Source organism: Porites lutea, chromosome 14 (assembly GCF_958299795.1).
Source record: "Porites lutea chromosome 14, jaPorLute2.1, whole genome shotgun sequence".
In the NCBI taxonomy this organism is placed as follows: domain Eukaryota; kingdom Metazoa; phylum Cnidaria; class Anthozoa; order Scleractinia; family Poritidae; genus Porites; species Porites lutea.
The window spans coordinates 15,302,194-15,322,435 of record NC_133214.1 but is presented as its reverse complement, the minus strand read 5'-3'; the positions used below and the strand labels follow the sequence as shown (position 1 = coordinate 15,322,435).

General features: G+C 38.8%; 3 protein-coding genes across 3 annotated transcripts in view; 1 reads left to right on the top strand and 2 right to left on the bottom strand.

Annotated features, from left to right (window-relative positions):
* LOC140923865 (uncharacterized) overlaps positions 1-10,434 on the bottom strand; it is a 34,209-nt gene extending 23,775 nt beyond the window's left edge. Inside the window, exons 1-8 of the mRNA XM_073373876.1 lie at positions 9,622-10,434; positions 7,567-8,159; positions 6,316-6,571; positions 5,037-5,235; positions 4,114-4,357; positions 3,343-3,483; positions 2,464-2,667; positions 1,326-1,484 (exon numbers count right to left, since the gene is read on the bottom strand). Coding sequence (XP_073229977.1) covers positions 1,326-1,484; positions 2,464-2,667; positions 3,343-3,483; positions 4,114-4,357; positions 5,037-5,235; positions 6,316-6,571; positions 7,567-8,159; positions 9,622-10,382 — 2,557 coding nt within the window. The 5' untranslated portion in view covers positions 10,383-10,434. The remainder of the gene's footprint in view (positions 1-1,325; positions 1,485-2,463; positions 2,668-3,342; positions 3,484-4,113; positions 4,358-5,036; positions 5,236-6,315; positions 6,572-7,566; positions 8,160-9,621) is intronic.
* Positions 10,435-10,908: 474 nt separating this feature from the next.
* On the top strand, positions 10,909-15,812 carry LOC140924610 (death-associated protein 1 homolog). Its single transcript, XM_073374630.1, has 3 exons — positions 10,909-11,069; positions 11,206-11,314; positions 15,422-15,812. Exons 1-3 carry the CDS (start codon positions 11,012-11,014, stop codon positions 15,594-15,596), a joined length of 342 nt encoding a protein of 113 aa, XP_073230731.1. The 5' UTR covers positions 10,909-11,011; the 3' UTR covers positions 15,597-15,812.
* Positions 15,813-17,718: 1,906 nt separating this feature from the next.
* On the bottom strand, positions 17,719-19,874 carry LOC140924603 (uncharacterized). Its single transcript, XM_073374624.1, has 3 exons — positions 19,692-19,874; positions 18,498-18,704; positions 17,719-18,143 (listed from the first exon to the last, which is right to left on the bottom strand). The coding sequence occupies exons 1-3, from the start codon at positions 19,770-19,772 to the stop codon at positions 18,117-18,119; spliced, it is 315 nt and encodes a 104-aa protein (XP_073230725.1). The 5' UTR covers positions 19,773-19,874; the 3' UTR covers positions 17,719-18,116.
* Between the last annotated feature and the right edge of the window lie 368 nt (positions 19,875-20,242).

The following is a 20,242-nucleotide window of genomic DNA, read 5'->3' as shown; positions in this document are numbered from 1 at the left end:
GGGGAAACAATAGTAAAGCCCTGCGCTAAAGTTCCAAGGCAGAATGAATCTCGAAGCGATGTAACATAAGGGAGTGTAAAGTAACTTTTATGGCATAATGCAGAACAGAGAATGCATTATTTTCGAGCGAACACGTACGCAAAAGTTCCAAGGCAGAATGGGTCTCGAAGCGATGTAAGGTAAGGTAGTGTAAGGTAACTTTTATGACGTAATGCAGAACAGAGAATGCATTGTTTTCGAGCGAACACGTACGCAAAAGTTCCAAGACAGAATGAATCTCGAAGCGATGTAACAGAAGGTAGTGTAAGGTAACTTTTATGACGTAATGAATCACCGTAATTCATCGGATTTCTAAACAAATTGAACAGCGCGTGCGTATAGGTAAAATCTTTGCTCGTTGGCACTTAAAGCTATAACTAGTGGTTACACAAGTCCCTAACGTAAGTCATGACTATGGAGACTAAATAATCTCCAAATAACAACCTGGTAATGTAGAAAAATAATTTGCCTGTCTTAGAATGAAATCTTGTTTTCACCTTTTTTACCTTGTACATAATTCGTCTCTCAGTTATACAACCTCATTTACAGTACAGATAATTTAAAAATGACGGTGTTTAAAGTGGGTAGCTAAGGTTTTTCCTATGTTTTTGTTTGTTTACTTAGTTTTTGTTTTAAAAGAGCGTACAATAAAGTTGTATTTTTTATCTTGTCTTTTATCCCCAATCCATTACAACTAATCTTTAATTATTCTTACAGAGTGAGCCTTTACACGGCGAGCTCAGACTTAGTGAGGGGAGTGCACGCCCGCGCGAGTGTCAAGCAGTAAAGCAGCGAGACGCGAGAAACGAGGGCGGCCGAGGACAGCGGCCATCTCTTGCTTTCAGAATAATACCCTTGGTCATTTTCGTCTCTCGCGCGTTCCGCTTGACGGGCCAAGAAAAAAGAGAGAGACTGCTCGTAGTCTAGTGAGCCTGCAAATGTACCCTGCAAGCAAATGCAAGCTCTCCTATTTGGTCGAGCGAAGCGAGCCGCGAGGAGCCGAGTAAAGGAGATCCTTTCTCTCCCCGCCCCCACCCCTCTCTCCTCCCGCTTTCGCGTCTCCTCTCGCGTGCCTCTCGTGCGTCTACTTTTCACGATATCCCTCAAACGGAGAGCTTCTCGCAGGCTACTGCAAATGTAACCGTACTTCCAAGTGTCACTTCTCTTCATCCGACAATGGTGTCTGCTTACGCACACTAACAGACGGTCGTAAGAGTGAAGGGTCGAATTTTCACTACGCAAAATACATTTCACTAGCAGGCCTTGTTGAGAGACATTTTACTCACCAGTGACAATTAGAAAAGATCTTTCTGCAACTCGTCTACCAGGACCCATATTGGACGGACCTCTGGAAATCTCAGACTCAAGTGGTACATTACCAGGACAGGGCACCCAAGATTTAGCACCATCAGCTTTGCAGAGTGAAAAAGAACACTCTTCGCTTGCTGTGAGTTTAGAAAATAATATGCATAGGGTTTGTACACTTCTTCTGATGTAAAAGGAATTTTCAAAAATTACTTTTCCAAAATGAATGAAAGAGAATTTCAAGAACTTTCAAGGCACTGAAAAAGGACTCTAGAAATTCAAGGGTTTTCAAGACGCATACGAACCCTGTATGTATATAAAGTTGAAGTTCAAAATGAATTTCAGGCTAAAATGGTTTCAGTGGCCTAGTTCAGCTACGGTCAAACGGGCAACATAAACGTGCAACTTGTTTTGCACCAATGCTGCAAAACAAGTTGAACAGCCATGTTGCATATTTTACCACTCGCGTTCAAACCTGTCTAGCAACAAATCAGGTTGTTACAAGTTGCGTGAATACTGACTTCTGGTTTGGTAAAATTATGCTGGAGTCACGCCATATATGAGAGTTAAATCACTTGCTGCAAAGCTAGTCATGTCAGGTGAAAGTACCCCTGAAACTCAACTACTCATGGGTCTCTTGTGCAAGCATTTCTACTTGCATTTCCTGTGTAAGACTTGTATATATAAAAAAATGCATAATTTGCAAGCTTGATGTGTCAACCATGCTTGATAGGCTTTGTTTCTGTAAGCCAGGCCAAATTGTCTCACACTGAAGCTCCAATAGACCTTATATACACAAGGCTGTGCTCTAAGGGAAAATGAAGAGAGCCCAGTGCTCTGAACCTGTGAAATCCAGGGTGCCCAGCACATGATATCTACGAAAATTCTAAGATTTTCTAGTTGCCCAGGAGGAAAATTAGGTGCCAGGGGCCACTGGGGGCTGCTAGAGCACAGCCTTGATGCAGGCCCAAAAATTGGGGAGATTGGAAAATTCTTATCAATACCCTGTACTAGATACTTTGACATTATTTTTTTACAAAATAAACCTTGCATTTTTGACCCATTGAGTGCACCTCATTGAGTCTTCATTGCTTCAGTAACAGTAGAGTGAACACTTACCAAGATCTTTCTCCATGACCACTTGATTGCCATCAATTTGAACTGACCGTTCTTGCCACATAACAGGAGAGATAGCAGGCTCTTTGAGGCAGAGCCTAGCCACATTTTCAGTGGTCATGACAAAATGATTGGAATCAAAGTGGATGTCAACTGTACTTGAGCGGAAAGGGATAATCTGTTGCATAATACGTACACCTCTTAATCCTGGGGAAAAAAGGAGTGATCAGAATCAACTTTCTCCAAACAATATCAATACAAAATCAAGGACTAGAGGTTGCAAGAATTTATAAAATGATCACCATGTGAGGGGAATATTCTTTGATCTTTTATCAAATTCTCTCAACAAATTCTTTAAGAAATGTATGAAGATTAGTCTGGAGAATTTTTTTGTAGATATCAAGCCTTAAGAATTCTAGAACGTTATTAACTTATTCTTCTTCTTCTACATAAATCAAACACTTGAAACAGTCTTTCATCCTATTTTAGACACCTTTAACCCCTTCACTACCAGAGTACTTGATGGAGTTTTGTCAGGCGACTCTAACTTTTGAGTCTGCAGACGAAGTCCTATGATGTGACCATTCAAATGAAAGCTCTCCGCATGTACTGTCACATGATGCTATTTGTTTGTCAAAATTTTGGAAAATGAAATGTGGAAATTTGGTCGAAATTTGCCTTTGGCCACATTTGGCAGTGAAAGAGTTAAGATGGTCTAAAAAGGTTTTAGCAGTATCTCAATATTTTAACCCAGCTCATGGTGTCTGGATTTTGGCCAATGAGATGAAGTTTTTTGTGTTTGATAATTAAACTATAAGACCAAAACTAATTGACCCTATTTGGCATCATGCATGTAAGGTCCATCCTTCATCACCTCTTTACCTGTACTTGCGACTGGATTGTAGACAGAAAGTCGGAACTTTCCATTCCCTGCAATGTTTCTATCTACAGTTCCTTTTGTATATTTGTATTTCTCAGTTCCAACAGAATCACTACATTCCCCATTTCTATCTGAGTGGCAAGCTGAAACATCAGTGTGATGGAATAAATAATTAGTGCTGAAAGTAAGACAAACATAATTTCTGGATTTCAACTGCAAAACTGCTTTAAGGATGGATTGGCTGCAAGACAGGGCTCAAAAAGAACGTTAGGTCACGGAGTCCAGCTAGATTTTCTTGTCATGCAAGAGCCAGTGCAAGTCACCAGAGACCAGTGGGGGCTGCAAGATTATATACTGATTTAGCAACAGAATGGGAATGTCTGTTGATGACGGCACGTACAAATCAAACAACTGGCTTGACCAATGGCAGAGCAGCAAATGCACACTGGAATAAGTTGTGTTTAGGCCTCTCCGTGCGCTTTCTCATTGTCAACTGACATTCCAATTCTGTTGCTAAATCAGCCTAATATTAACCCAGACTGCCAGGATCATTTCTCATTCCTGTCACTTGTTCTTGTAAGAATGATTTGTAAGAATTTAAACTAGAAATCAAAAACAAGAATCTCCAATCACTTACACTTTAGGGTGGTTACAGCATAGAATAAATCTGGACAACAAACTGCATTTCACAGTAAATTTTGACAAGTAAAAATGGATACTTCCCGCAACTAAAAAACAATTATATTAACACAAGAAAACATTCATGTTCTTACTTGGTGCTGAAGCATATGTTCCAGCATTCTTGGCATGGCTAACAGCAAACTTCCTCATGACAGGGTCATTAACAACACCTCCATCATTAGTCTTGTATGTATCCCACCACCAATGCTCCTTATTAGGTAACTCTGAGTAGGTGACATTGGTTCTTTGTTGCCTTAGGAGTCGGAACATGCGACGACTGTAGTAAGGGTGCACTGTTTTATCAGCTGCACCAATGCGTATCATAATTGGTATTCCCTACATGACAAATTGACAGTACTAATGAGGTTTTATAGACATATGTCAAACCTTTCCACAAGAGCCACCTTAGACGGGAGCAGAGATAAATAGTTGTTTATTAAAGCATATTACTTTTTTAACTAGGCTCGATTACCAGCCACTGTTCGGGAAATGAGCCCGCACTCATACCCCCCGAAAGAGCTCTCTCAGAAGCAAAGATGTTTGATTATAATGCATAATTATGATTAAAAAAACTGCTTAGCAGCTTTCACTTGAATAGTGACCTGGAATTTTATTCAGAGCCAAGCTTAGTAGCTTTCAGTCAAATAGCTAGTCACAGCAGATTCTCTAAATTTTAGTGTAACCAGGGCTTGCAATTAACGCTCACAAACTCGCAAAATGCGAGTGATTTTCAATGATAATCTGTGAGTGAGAAAAATATCTACTAGCAAACATTTGCGAGTTAGTCTGAATCATCCCAAACAAAGCAAAAGAATTTGCTTATATAGTGGTCTCACCAGTTTGCTAGTGGAAAAAATCTTACTAGAAAAACTCTGCAAGTGCACTAAAGAGTTAACTTCGAGCCCTCGTAACATTAAGTGTAGTAATCCTAGATGTGTAAAGGATAACTTCATATCTCACAAATATTGAGGAAAAATGTAACCAGCCATTACATATACAGGCTGCTGTTACTTACATGTAAATTTGACACATGTTTGTCTGGGTCATTTTCTGCAATGCACGCCTCCAAAATGGCTTTAACAGCTGGCGAGGTGTGACTTGTACTGATATCATGGCGAAAAAACAAGTTAGAATCACCATAATCTTCTTTTTTGATCCAACCAGCAGCAGACACTAGAGCCAGGGCGTGGTCAGGATAGTGGGTACCAAGATGCCTAATGAGGAAACACATCTGTAATATTATAATGAAGTTTGAAAACATGACAACATCACTTTCAAAGAAATAATGAGTTGTACCAAAACTATACTTTTCCGCCGAGGAAGACACAAAAACTTTGGTTTTATCAACTGACTTTAAATGAAAAAAAATTCAAACACTGAATTTTGCATATGCCACTATTTTGTTAGGACTAGAGCAAAATCAGTTAAGAATAATATAAATTTATAGTCATGGTGAAATAAGGAACTAGACAATACATAAGATCTATCAACTCAGTGACAGAATTAGAGCACTAGTATGTCACAACATTGATGTTAATGTTTTGTTCTCTCAATACTTTTGGTGAAGAATTATTAAATTAATGTCATGAAATGGATGGACTTTTATTAAATTTTAAAACCAAGTGTTTGAGTTTCACTTCCCACCCCCTCCACCACCCCCCATCCCAACCCACAAAACCATCAACAGTTTCATTTGAAAATATGCACTTCATTCTTCCCCTGAGGAAGGTTTTATTGAATATACAAAAGTCATGTAAACCTACTACGCCATAAAACTCCTTTCAAGAAAATGATGTATTCTCCTAGTTACCAAGTCCAAGGTGGAATAGACGGGATGATAACTTAACCCCAAAATGCTAGTCCAGTAATAAAATAGGTATCTGCTGTCTTGACTAACTGTCCTAAATGACCATTTCTAAGCAACTACTAGCAGCCACTAGGTCTTAGCATTTTGGGCAGTCACTTACAGGACATCACTGTATTCCCTAAAACAAGCAGGGATGTCACTAACAAAGGGCTGGGAGCCAAGTATTTACCACCAGTAACAATGAGCAAGACCTCTGGCTAAATTTCATGAAAGACCAATGGAAAATACATGGAGAACCAAATTCAAGGCTGTTCAATTTCCTGCCTTCTAATAATTGCACATACACTGAAACTTGAAATCTTCATGACAGCCCTGACAGGGTATATATTTTCAATTACATAAATTCATATTGACCATCGGATATTAAAACAAAATTAAATGCACAAAAACCGAATACAATCAATGTTGTATTAAACAAAAAATTTACCATGCCCCATGCCCACCCATGGAGTGTCCAGCAAAGATGATGCGGTCAAGATCTGCTTGAGGACCAATCCAAGGAGCATCTTTTATAAGCTTGGCTAAGCTCTTTAAGGCCATCATTGCTGTTAGCTCTCCTGGCCCTTCCCAGTTATGAGCCCCATGCCTGGTAGGAGCCAGAAGCCAAAGATGTTCAATGCCAAACACCCACTTGCCATTCTCCATTCGCTTGTAACTGTCTGCTTGATTCTGAGGAGGGACAGCTAGAGAAAATAATAAAAACAGTAGTAAACTGTATGCAAGAATGGAGTGAAAAAATGATTACCGGTACATGACAAAGATTAACTTGAGAAATAATATTATATTATTATGGGACCTGTTGGGATAATTGGAAAGGGTAAGACTAAAAATGCTTTTTTGCCAAAAATTATCAGCATGTTAGTGCAAATTGGTGGTAAGATATGAGCACCACCTTGCACTTTTATACTCTGTACAAATCAATCCTTCTAACATTGGTTTGAGCCATGTAGCCTGCACCAAAGACATAATCTAACCCTCATTAGCGAAATCTGTGAAGCAGCGCAAAGATCATTGTTCAGGACCCTTACAGACTCAACGAATTACTGGAAGTGGCATTCAAATTTCTCTCCAACATGATAAATGGGGGAGCTTATCTTTGGGTCAGTTTAAAAGTGATGTAAGAAAGAGATTTCTACTGATCTTTGGGAATTCCTTGAACTGGTAAGAAATACATTGCTCAAAACACTCATTTTAAAACTGTCTTCTCATTGGCTAAGAGCCTACAGGTAATTTTGGAAATCAGCGCAACCTACTGATTAGTTAGTTATCTGCTAGCAGACAACTGACTAATCTGTAGGTTACAAGTGCAATGCATGATTTCCAGTAACAATATCAATTCACGTTCCTTGTGATGGTGTGTTTGTTGTTATTTTCTTCAAAACAATGTATAAAAAAACAATGATTCAAAACAATCAAGGTCTTGGTAAGTGGTGTTATCAGCCGAGCCGTAGTGTAGTCAGCTGATAACACTTACCTCAACCTTGATTACTCCTGATATCACAAAAACCTCATCCAATAATTGTTCAATATTTTGCATGTACATGGACCTATAAGCAGAGGGACCTAATATATCCGCAGCTGGGTGGATTATTAAAAGAACCAAGAATTTCACGCTGTATTGACAGTAATAATTTATATATATGCGCATACATGTGCATGAACTATACTGATACCATACTTGTTCCATGTAGAGTCAATAAAACAGGACAAATTCCAGAATCACATCCTTTCAAAGGAGCAATTGCCGCACCATGCTGAACAGAGCCATCATGATCCAAAAAAGTGAACAAAAATGATTCACTGAGTTTACGAGACCTCAGGTTTATTGCCAACTTTTGATCCTGGCCTTTACTGGTGCTTATCTTCAAGATCAATTCTATTTTAGAACAAACACCTTCTTCACTTATTGTTTCCTTTCTATTCTTGTAATCCAAAAGTATCTTGATTGGACGTACTTGTCCTGGAGCTATTGAAAAATCCCTGTCTTCCTCTAAGATCTTCACAGTAAACTGATGTCCAGGACAAGAATTTTTCACGATTGAAACTTTGGTTACTTTTAGCCATAAAGCACCATGGAAATTGTTGACGGAGAAGGTTATATGTTTAGAAAAGAGCTTGCCTTCAACCAGATCTGGTAAAAATGCTGGAGCTAATACCTGAAAGGTCTGTTTTGCTTCCAAGGGTTTTATGTTGCAAGTAAAAGTGAAGGGTCCTTTATGTCTGATGTGAAGGTATAATGTGTGAATCCCCCTGGAGAGTTGAACAGATGACCTGGTAAAGCAAAAGTAAGGGAATTAAAGGAGCTGAGTCACGAAATTGAGCCATATTACAAAATGCCCGTTAAATTAAGAGGAACATAAAAACAACCACTTAACACATTAAAGGAAGGTTGAAATAACACAACAGATACAACAGATTCCATGGATGGGCAAAACTGAAGAAGATTGAAACGGATTGAAATTAGGGTTTTTGAAAGCTGTTCAGCCTGACAGTTTTTCAAAGTTTATCTCTGCTGTTTGCAATTTCAAAAATAATGCTCAGGAGACATATTTGTTCGTCTCGAATTTCTGATTTTGTCGTTTACATGAAATTTCTTTGCTTACTTTAAGTTCCATAGTGATTCATTGAGGGCGAGTGATTGGCAAAATTAAACAAAATGAACAGGACTGCCATGACATAGCCCCTTTAATTGACCTAAAATCTACTGATGTATTAAACATCCTAAAAGCAAAGTTGCAGAGCACATCATAATTCATTGCATCCAGCTATTTTGAAAAAGGCTGTGGGAAAAATGTGCAGTTGACAATCCCAAAAGGTAATACGGGATATGATCAATACACTGTTCCAAATGACTGTAGCTGTCAAACCTCCTTTTGTTGCTTTCCATTAATACTCGCAAACACATGTCCATGGCCTCTAGTGCATTCTTTCAAATTTCTTTGAAGAACAGTTCACTCCAAACTACCCTCAATGCCTTTCGGGATTCTCATGTGCACTTTTTCCAACAACCTTTCTCAAAATAGCTGTATGCAGTTGCATTTTATATTTGCCAACCTTTTATTCTATCATCATGGCACAAGAAGGCAGTACTAAGTATAATCATAAAGAATATCAAAGAGACATAAACCGCCAACATCCAAAGTAAAAATATAGAGTTCAACTGGCCTGAAACTCACATGTTAGCTGATTAAATATGTTAGATACCATGTATTTAAAATTATGCAACTGGATTTTGGAAGAACACCAAATTTCTTGATGGAATACAGGATTTGACCCCTACTCTACTGGGGAGCAAAGGATGGCACAGTGGTGAGAGCGCTCGCCTCTAGCCAATGTTGCCCGGGTTCAAATCCCGGCATCGAAGCCATATGTGAGTTGAGGTTGTTGTTGGTTCTCTCCTTTTTTTTGAGAGGATTTTCTCCGGGTACTCCGGTTTTCCCCTCTCCTCAAAGACCGACATTTCCAAATTCCAATTTGACCAGGAATCAGGTAGACAAAGAACCCCTTTGTGAATGTGCTATCTCCAAATCATATTTCATTTATTTATTTATTTACTTATTTACTCGAGAAGCGAGATTGACCAAAATATGGACATGGATTAGGATCCTGTATAGTGGGAAAGAAAACGGTATTCGGTATAGAGATAACAGAAGTTCAGGGTGTGGTGTTGTCATGACACCCCCACCCCCCGCCCCATAACCCTTGCACGTGCACTCCAAGCGTTGTAACTTACCAGAACTGATCTCTTCTATAAACATCTCCTGTTATCATTGCTTGATCAATGTAAACAGTATGGACTCCAAGACACTGAATCACAACTGTTGCATCTTCTTCATTGACAAAAAAATCCCCCATAGCCCATCCTTGCCATTCAGTGACACCTAGTGATTGTAATGACATCACCAACTCATTCCAATTAACATTTGGCACAATAGCCACTGGTTCAGAAGCTCTGTGTTGGTTTATTTCCATCCATGTTATCTCCCCTTGAGAAACCAACTCTGAGTATAACACAAACTTTTTCTCCCATCTGAACATTGAGACATTTTTCACCCCACCCCATTCCTCCAAGGGATCACCATCTACTTCCGGCTTTCCGATTATGAATGGTCCCATAAAATGCCACTTTTGTATGAATTTAGATAGCTTTCCGCCGTGTTTTGTGGCTTCCTTAAAACATGTGTTTGCAGCCTTTGTCTTTCCGAGTATATTAAATGATTCGCCTAGCATACTCCAAAAGATAGCGTCGCTCGAGGCTTGTAATGCTTTTAAAAGGCAAACTGTGAGCTGGTCCATTGAATTCTTGGCCCGTAATTTCATGATATATTCCTTCTTTGTGCTTTTGCAAGAAACATGAGACCATTGTTGGCTTTCCTTTTCCAAGAAGTTTGCAGTTGAAGACGAACTTTTTGATTTTGTAGAAAAAGAACAATGAATCAAAAACAGAACAGTCAAAATGTAGATAAATAGCCTGCAGGCTCTATTTGGCGACATTGTCAACGTGGAGGTATTTTTGACATATTCTTCTTTCCAGCCACCGAACGGAAAGTTTTCAACAAGGCGTTACAGGCAAGTACTGTCGAAGGTGAGTGCAAACAAAAGCCGAGGACTGGTCACTAGCCTTTTTCTACGGGAGGAGTGGCTAAGGCTGGGGCTGGACATGCCAGTGTGCAGAACTTCAAGAGTACTTTTAGCAGTAGTAACTATTTCATAGCTATAACTTGCTTTAATGGAAAGCAATAAAACTTGTAGTTTTGAAGTAAAAAAATATTGTCCTTCCTCGTCTTTCACTGCCTAATGGTTATTTCTCCCATGAGAGGGGAGGGTAGAAAACCTTGTAATCAACTTGTACTTGTAAAAGATAATACTTAGCCCAATAATCATAGTTCATGTTTTTAATTTTAGTGTTTTCGATTGTGACAAATCGTTTCATTTTCCCACCCAAAATTTTCTAACCCCTGCTACCGTACTACACGGAAGTCACGTGAACTGAATCGACAAATCACAAACTGCAGAAGATCCCTCGTGACTTTTCATAGCTCAGCTGGTAACTTTCCCGAAATAATTTTTCGCTGATATTCACGAAACTGTAATTTAAAGGCGCTGAATTTGCATTCCTCGCCATGTCTTCACCCCCGAAAGAGAAGGATAAAGATTTGAAAGCTGGCCACCCTCCGGCAGGTTGTTAGAGAACTATTGTTTTCTCGAATCGATAGTTTTGTTGGCCAGCCATGTTTCTCACGCAATAAACGAATGCAAATACACACGACGATAATTCTACGTACTTTTATTTTGTTTTGTTATATTTTGTTTTTAGTGAAAGCAGGAGGGATGAGAATAACCTCAAAGCATCATCATCCTCAGCACCCAGCTCCCACGCCAGAGGAGAAAGCAGAAGAGGAAGAATTTGCAGAACCCAAAGAAAAGTAAGTTCGCGTACGTGCGCCCTTTCTTTCAACGTGTACGTACACGTTTTCGAATTAGTACAGTTTGTAAAAAGTGAAACGTCACCATTAAGAGCATAGTTTTCATCAATAAGAATTCAAGAAACAAAAATAAATTTTTTTCATACGCTTGTTTTCGCGTCGTTTCATAACTTCTTTGCGAGTTCAAATATATCACGAAATTTTCTCTGGTGACGGCCACGTGTGGAAGTTGCGTTGCGTGACAGGTGCAAGTGAATGAGACAACCTAAATGGTCGAGTTATCACCAAGTTCATTTTAAATATTTTGAGGGCCTCATCTCGTTTTTGAGGGATGAGGCGTTCATATTAGTAGGAGGCAGGTGAATAACAATAAGGTTCAAAGGGTAGCAGCTTAGGGTATCCGGTCGTTTCGCCTACGGGTCGTTTCGCCCACGGTCTGTTCGCCTACGAATAGAGTCGATTCGCCTACGTCTTATACGTCAGTTCGCCTACGAGTCAGATGTTGAAGCTTTAAATCGGAATTATTAAAAGTCCTTGTTCCTTGTATTATTCCTTCCATTTTATCCTCGATGGCTAGAAAAACAACGCGCTAAAACATCTAAGTTCGAATGTTTTTAAAAACTTTATTATGGCGGAACCCGGTCGTGTGAAAGATATTTTGCTTAAAATGATTTAAGAAACGTGCGATTGTAAAACTGAGCATTAAGATGTGTATTAAAATGAAATTAACCACCGTTTACGGTCTTTGTGTGGTTGTGTAAAGCGCGAGCAGAGCAGTAAACAAACCACTGTTTACGGTCTTTGTGTAGACTTGTGAAGCGCGAGCGGCGCCTAAACTAAAGAAAGTGAGACTTTTCATTAACATATACGAAATTAGCTTCGGCTTGACTTGACAGTCGGTTCAATTTCTGCGTTGATTTGGCGGGCGACTTGTTGAATCTTTTATCTCTATAAACTAGTTTATGTATGTAATGTGTCCTGGTATTCTGAGTTACTCCGTTTGCGTACTTTCATCTAACAGACAAATAATATAAAAACTTAAAGCGTCCTTTGTGTAGACTTGTGACTTGAGCGGCGCTCATACTAAGGGAGGTGAGAGTTTTCATTAGCATACATAGTACTTACCACAAAATTAGCTTGTTCACACTACACAGCTTGATGTAACTTTTTATTTCGATGTTGCGGCTTGTTAAATCGGTAATCATAGTCATATACTTCGGACTGAGTAAGATAAATAAACGTTCGTGTTCACGTTTGGACTTGGTTCAAATAACCAAGGTTTAGATTAAAGTAACAACCTACACAAAAGAAGGTGGGACTTTTCCCATTAACACAATCAATTCCAAAGGACATTGTTTAACATAGATCAATTAGCAAAGGATTACAAAATAATATTAGCATTCACCAATCACAACGCTGCGATTTCGATCCATCGGAGAAGGCATTGACAGTATAAAAGCCCTAGTATTTTATTCTCATGTCACCAGTTCGTTAGAACAACACTATTCGAAAAGTCAATCTACGCTAATAATCATCGATATCATGGAGGAATTTTACTGTATCTTTTGTGCTGAAATCGTAACCTCCCACCAAGAGGCCCTACTCTGCGGCGGATGCGACAGATGGCAACACCGTCGTTGTCACACTGGCGTTGACCGAGCCACATATCGACAGGCAGTAAGGACCGGCCAGGACATTTTATGGACTTGCATCTATTGTACTGACGAGACACCAGTACCGGTTGCTGCTAGTTCGATGATCAATACAGGTATATAATTTTTTTGTTATCTCTTAAGGTTGATTTCCAGCACTGTGTAATTTTAAGGCGAAAATATTTCATGCGCTATATTGAATGATTTAATCATTGAAGTAACTAATAGCTAATATATGTGCTTAAAACCAACAGACTCGAGTACGCCTTCTGCTCTACCAGAGTTGTCTTTACCCGTTTCATCGCCATCAGACCTCGGAACAGTCATGGAAGTGACTATGTTGTTAGTTAAAACAAGCCGGTTAAGTTTATGATTTCAAGATTGTCAAGTATGAAAATTAGGCTAAGTTTTCTTTGGTTGTCTTTCCTTTAGGTTAAGTTGCACATTAATTTAGGGCAGCTAAGTTTAGGTAGAATAAGGCTGGAATTTCGAACTTAAGGCGAAATAGATAAGCATCGAAGTTAAGCAAGGGTTACATGTGAATTATTTTATCAAGGGGCGGGTGTCACTAGGACAACCCACACGTTCCCGCATGTAATAAGTGTATTAGAATTAACACAGAGTGCGGAGGAATAACATGTTTTGTAGTTAAATTTTATGATCGCTGACGGTTTGAATGTCGATTATACAGTAAACACAGCTCGGTAAACTTTTCGCTTCGCCTACCGTCACAAAGAACTCCTCTGCGCCCTGTGGAATTAAACGCGAATGATCTGTTGTTTAAGGGGCAGGTGTCACTCGGATAACCTAAACGTCCCCGCATGTAATAAGTGTATTAGAATTAAAATGTCGCGAAATGAGTACGCTTTATGGTTACTGAGTGTAATTGGAGAACCGTGTAATTCGCAACTCAGAATATGCGATATTTACATAACTTGTTTTTACTCGAACGAAGATGAATCAAATTAAAACGGAAATTTTCAGGTAAACGAACGCTCGTTATTTACAATTATTTCACTTCGATAGGCTTGACTTTATGAGTCACGCTCTAGGAATTGAATCGACTGACTAGGATCCGAGCGCGATCGCACATAAAGTAGATGAATCAACTGTTGTAGCACATGTTTTAACACGTAGGCGAACTGACATATGAGACGTAGGCGAATCGACTCTAACCGTAGGCGAACAGACCGTAGGCAAAACGACCCGTAGGCGAAACGACCGTAATTCCAGCTTAGGGAAGGACAATTTGCAAAAGTGAATTTGGGCAGGGGGTGGAAGGGAAGGGGTGAGTTCCTGCTTTGCTTTTAATTTGTTCCGGGCTTCCCATATGATTGTTGTTGTTGTTTTTTTTTCCAGCTTGGAGGTAGTTACCTTAATGGCTGTTGCAGCTGAATGCATTTTTTATGTGAATTTTTCATCCCCCCTCACTTTTCTAATGGTTTCCAGCATTCACAGCCAGGGGGTTCATTAAGGGCCGGGCACCGGGCAAATTGACCGGCTGTGAACACGACTTTGCCCGTCTGCTTTACATCTCAAAGAACTTCTTTTTAATACAAGGAACGATCAAAAACAGTTTTAAGTTACAATCGTGCCCATTTCTTGATGAGTCTTATCGAGTGTAAAACATACTTTGCCGTGCAATTTCCACTTTATTACACACGGCATGAAATCCCCTCGTTCTTTGTGTGTTAAAAACAAGAATCGCCCCATAACACATTGCGAAAAGAACTGTGCTTCATAAACGACCACCTGAAATGTATCAGTGTTGCGAGCACGTGAGCATGGCGGCCCAGAAAAGAACGCGTTCGATAGCGTATTATATTATTTTTCGACTTTAACCAAAGGGCCTCCAGTAGAGAAAAGACCAAGAGATGAGTAGACTTCTTTGTGATTTAACCTTTTACTTGCCTGTATATATTGAATGGCTTAATCATCATGTTCAACGAAGCGAAGCGTGATTTTTATTCGTCTTATGGTTTACGCCAATGAATTAATTTTCGGTGCGTTCACGTTAAAGCAGTGCTCCTCCCGTCTAGTCATCGAAATTTTAAAGATAAGTTGATTACGACTCAGCTGCTAACGGTGAGTTTGAGTAAAGATTATTATGAGCAGAGCTATTAAAAGAGAACCAAAAAGTCCAATTTGTGTGGTGGGTATTGGTATCAAATCATGATTAAATTGTCTAGAAAAGTTATCTTTTTTTGGTTGTTGAAAGTCATTGTCTGCAGCTTCAAAATGCAGGAAAACACATCCTTACGACTATAGAATTTCAAAATTTTCCGGGGGAGCATGCCCCCGGACCCCCCTAGAGGGCAAGGCCCTCCGGGCCTTGCCAATTCTTTGCCCGGGTGTCAAACTCAGTTGCCCTCCTGTTCAAAACCTTAATGAACCCCCTGCACAGCTGCATTAGACTACACAGTAAATAATTTTCTTCTCCATTTCTAACTTTCAGGGCTTCTGATCAGAAGGTTGTTGTGTCTGGAGTGGTCACAAAAGGCAATGCTGATTTCAAGGCAGATGCAGTTAAAGTGGCCCATGAAAAGCCTTTGCCGCAACATGATAAAAGACCTCAAGGTCCTGGAGGGAAGGCCCCTGGAATGGTTATTCAACAACCGAGAAAGCAGTAGAAATTTTTTAAATTAAATATAGTGATACACTGTGCAGTGGAGTCACTCCTTGGGCTCTCAACTAAAATAACAGCAACTTGTATAGTTACTGATAATTTCTCCATAATAATTATTTCTTTGTTCTTGTTTTGAGGTTTTTACATCTGCTTTGCATCTTTGGGTTGACGGCAAAGGTTATTTGATTTTACAGGCAATAAAATAATTAACCTTCCATCACATTGTTTTCTCCCTTTGAAGTACCTGTCTTCCAGCACCATAAATTAAATCAGGGAATATTCACTTAGCAGTCTGAGAAACTACGGCCGACAATCCATTGTTCTGAAAATAATGTACTGACTGTACTGACTGCCGGCTTCACTGTCACAAAAATGTAAGTACAGTAGCTGCTGGGGTATTAATTTGTTAAATTGGGCAGTTTATATGTGATTGGAATGTTTTCGTAGTGTCTTGGTGTTGCAATATTATTAATGCAATCACCAAATGACATAATGCAAAAGACTCAAAAGACACTGAACAATACCCCCCATCACAAAACAAAAGCCAGCCAACAATGGTTTCCACAACAGCAAGAAGGAACACTCAATGTTTTTTGGCTTCCTCAAACCCCCTGTACACCTACCTTGTAGCTTAAAACTTGGTTCAGTCATTGTGTTTGTTTTGAAATACCGTCTAACCTCTCCTTACAGATACCTCTATAATACGGACACCTCTCTATTACGGACAGTTCATTTAGTCCCAGAAATGCCAAAAATCATACATTCCCTACCTCTATAATACAGACACCTCTGTAAAGCAGACACTTCGTTCTGTCCCTTTGGTGTCTGTATTAACCCTTTAAGTCCCAGTAGTGACCAACATCAATTTTCTCCTATCGATATCTATATTCTGTCAAGAGATAAGTTAAGAGAATAAATAAAATGATCACCCAAGACAAAATACCTTGCTCTATTATCAAATTATTCTCTCCACTAATTCTTAGTGAAATGTATGGAGATCAGTTTGGGAGAATTTGTATGTGGATAGTCGGGCTTAAAGGGTTAAAGAGGTTTGACTGTATTGAAAGGTTGACTGTAGAAGATCTAGACTGTGGCCTTTTCTCGCGTGGGGTGATTTTCACGCGCGCTCGCGTTTTGCTCGCCCTACTATCCCTGAGGAAAAATGGGGGACTACTCGTAGTCTATAGAAGATCCAATTGATTACACTCTCATTTTTCTTTGGAAACAAAGATAGTATAGAAAATACAAATCAATGTAGGATCAAAGATCAGTCAGAGCCTCTTTCCATGTACCCTTTCAGTTTCTCTTTTGCCTGTCTGCCTCATAGCCTCTTTCCCTAAGAATGGTAAACTTAGTAGGTATTTTACTCTTTTTCATTTAAGTGGATTAGAATTTGAGTTGTAAAGATGTTGAGAACACAAACAGTAAAGTGAAAAAAATCATAAACTGATAAAACCTTTCTCTTCTTCCCAACATTTTGTCATTGTTTTAATTTGTATGCCCATGCTTGCCCTTTTAATAAAGCATTTTTGTTTATTTCCGCACTCTGAGTCGACAGCTTATTACAGTCAAACTGTAGTCTGAGAAATCCTGGTAAAAATTACCAAGCAACTTGATTGTATAAAAAAAATGCAAAAAAAGGGTAAACTATACACCATAAAAGTAACCGAGTCAAACTTTTGTCTTGCCTAATTTTACCCATATGGGTATGCAGCAAATTAAATAGTAGTTAGGAAATCAGATCTTAAGAATTTTCAAGACAAATCCTAGAGCAACCTGAAAAAGTAACAAGATGGAAAGGTCATTTGTACAAAAAGAACAATCTTTTCTTTTATTTACTAACAATACATTTATTCATACTTGGTTGTAAAAGACAAAAAAATTTTTGGTAGATATGAAAATTAATGCTAACAATAAATTTGGACACAAACCACCCTAAAAAGAGCTACACTTTTACCAAGAATAGTGCTTACTCAGAAAATGTTGAAGAAAATGCAAAAAATATATTTCTCACTTGTATGGACCAACCACAGTAGTATGCCCATAGTGAATTCTCTTGCATTAAGAATAAATTCCCATAATGCTTATTCCAAGAGCCTGCTTGGTTAAGACAATGACATGTGCCCTTGGCGTCCACATTGAAGTTGTATTTACCTTACATGTATGCTAAGCTTTGTTAGAAGGCCTTTGTTGACATTGACAATATTCACTTTGACAAAATTCCTGCACAAATACAAAAAAGTTCTAACAATACAATTTCACATTAAGAAACCAACTTGAAAATTAATAAGACACAACTCAGCAGACTCACATAATCGTGTTTGACCAAATTTAGTGTACAAAATTTCATAGTATTAAACTATTTTTTCTAGTAAAATATAGTAATAAATTTACTGTGGAACTTAGAATTGTGTAGAATAAGTTGCACTTCCATGGTGGAAGGAGGCATATCTGACAGTTTTCCCGTGAAAATATCCAAGTTTCTGCAAATAGTCTGAAACTACCTCTGTTGTCCATGTTTAGCTTACCACTGCATTAGGTAATCTGTGGACTGAAATCCCAACAGAAATTGCATTATTTTGAGCAAAAACCAAAACTGTTAAATCTTTATTGATAATGTCAAGAATATACATGTAGGCTTGATTTCTGCCGTCTCCCATGATGTGTCCAGTATTTGATCCTCCCGGGGAGTGTAGGGTTATTTTCCCAAACAGCACTTGGTAATCGAGCCTATCAGGAAAGCTAGTCTATCATTGACACTCCTGGGAATTTTGCCAAAAAAATGCCCTTTGAAGCCCCCTAAGTTGAGCCATTATCTGGTCATTGTCTGGCTTTAAAGAGCAAAAGCTGCCCAAAAGAAAATAAGGGCAAAAGACTTTGAGATTTAAGTCTAGCTAGTACTTACAGAAAATCTCTTTCTCGTTCTTGCTTTGGTATCCTTTGTCAGTGCATCCAAGTAAGGATCTGTTATCACAACTTCTTTGCTTCTAAGCCCAGATCTATGGCTGCTACCAATAGCATAGCTGGCACTATGTGTTGAATGGGGAAATGCTCCATGGGCACCTCTTGAGCCTGAGCTGGAATTATGCCTGTCTGCACTGTTAGCAGCTTTCTGTAAAAACAAGACTTAATTACCAGGCATAATCATAACTATATAGCAAAATTCTTGTGTTTTAATTAAAAAAATCCTAAAATATCACAAATTAATTATATAGTTTTGATTAATTGAAAACAGAACTTCATTCTGTTGGATGATTGAGGCTGTGCAGATTCTTGACATGTCTTGGTTTGACTGTTGTCAAAATTGCTCCAGGTGGAATTGCTCCCGCTCTAATAGGGACAAGTTCTTCAGTATTTGGTATTGTTAAAAAACAAACTGGAATCCCGTGGAATGGTAAGTTCTTTTTACAAAAAAAATCTGCAACATTACATTTTCACAACATTATGAGTTGCAACGGTTACGTGTCACAAAATTACCATGAAAATTATGGCAAAAGTAAACTGATGCAAAAGTGTTTGAAATATGATCTAGATACAATCATGTACAAGTTAAGTGAAAAAATGCATGTTTTGCACATACACCCAACATGTCATGCAAAGTATGCATCTTAGACTCACCAAAGTACCAGGCTTCATAATATAATTGTTATTGATTAGAAAAGTTTTAATTCAATATTTCAATCCTGCTACAGTATGAACATAAACTTTAAACTTTTAAAACACTCTATGAAGAGTGTAGGACTTAGAAGTCATTAACTGGAAACGATAATTTCCAATAACTTGAATAATAATTACACTCTAACTAACTTTAGATTGAAGACTTATTAAATTGTTTAATTAAGGAAACTTTAGTTCCATTTTGGTAGACCATTTAAATCCAATTTCAAGACAAACTGTAAACATGAAAGGAAATTTGTTGCATAATGATAAAGCATATCTCCTCCATTTAGAAAAAGCTAATTTTATTTAACTCTAGTTCATCTAAACTTAACTAAGTGATTGAAGTAAGATAAAGAAATAGTCAGTTCACAAGTCTGGCCATGAAATATGCTGATTTACAAAAGTGTAATCGGTCGTGTTAATGGGGTTCGAAACTTACCAACCATGACAAGTCTGCAGTTGCGGTTCGTTTATCAGCGACAAGCTGTTTTCTTAAACCTTCATCATGTAGCTGAGACATGATGTCAGAGCATTAGAATGGAAGTTTGTCTAAGAGAAGCAAAGCCACTTGAAAAGTACGAACGATTCGATTGCTCAACTTGGTCTCGATCGAAACAACAGTGCGTTTCCTAGTGACGTCACCAGGTATTGGAATTCAAGGAATGCGCGCGAAATGCGGGAAGTTAGCTTTTGGCCGCTTGGACTAAGATCGGACTCCACGTTAAACTTGCTGCAAACTTTACCTGGAATTTCCTGATAAAAGCGAATTATGAAAGTATTTTTTGCTTACCATTACACGCTGTCAAGAGCCGACATAACCTGAAGCAGCTGAAGCCGGACCTGAATAGCCTGTGTACAGACACCCCCCTCCCTCAGGGACGGGGGACGTCTGTAAACAGGCTAGGCCTGAATTGACGTCATCGCCCGTGCCGCAATCTCAAAGTTCGCAAATATTCATAATAATCAGTCAAATCAGGGATAGTTGTTGAT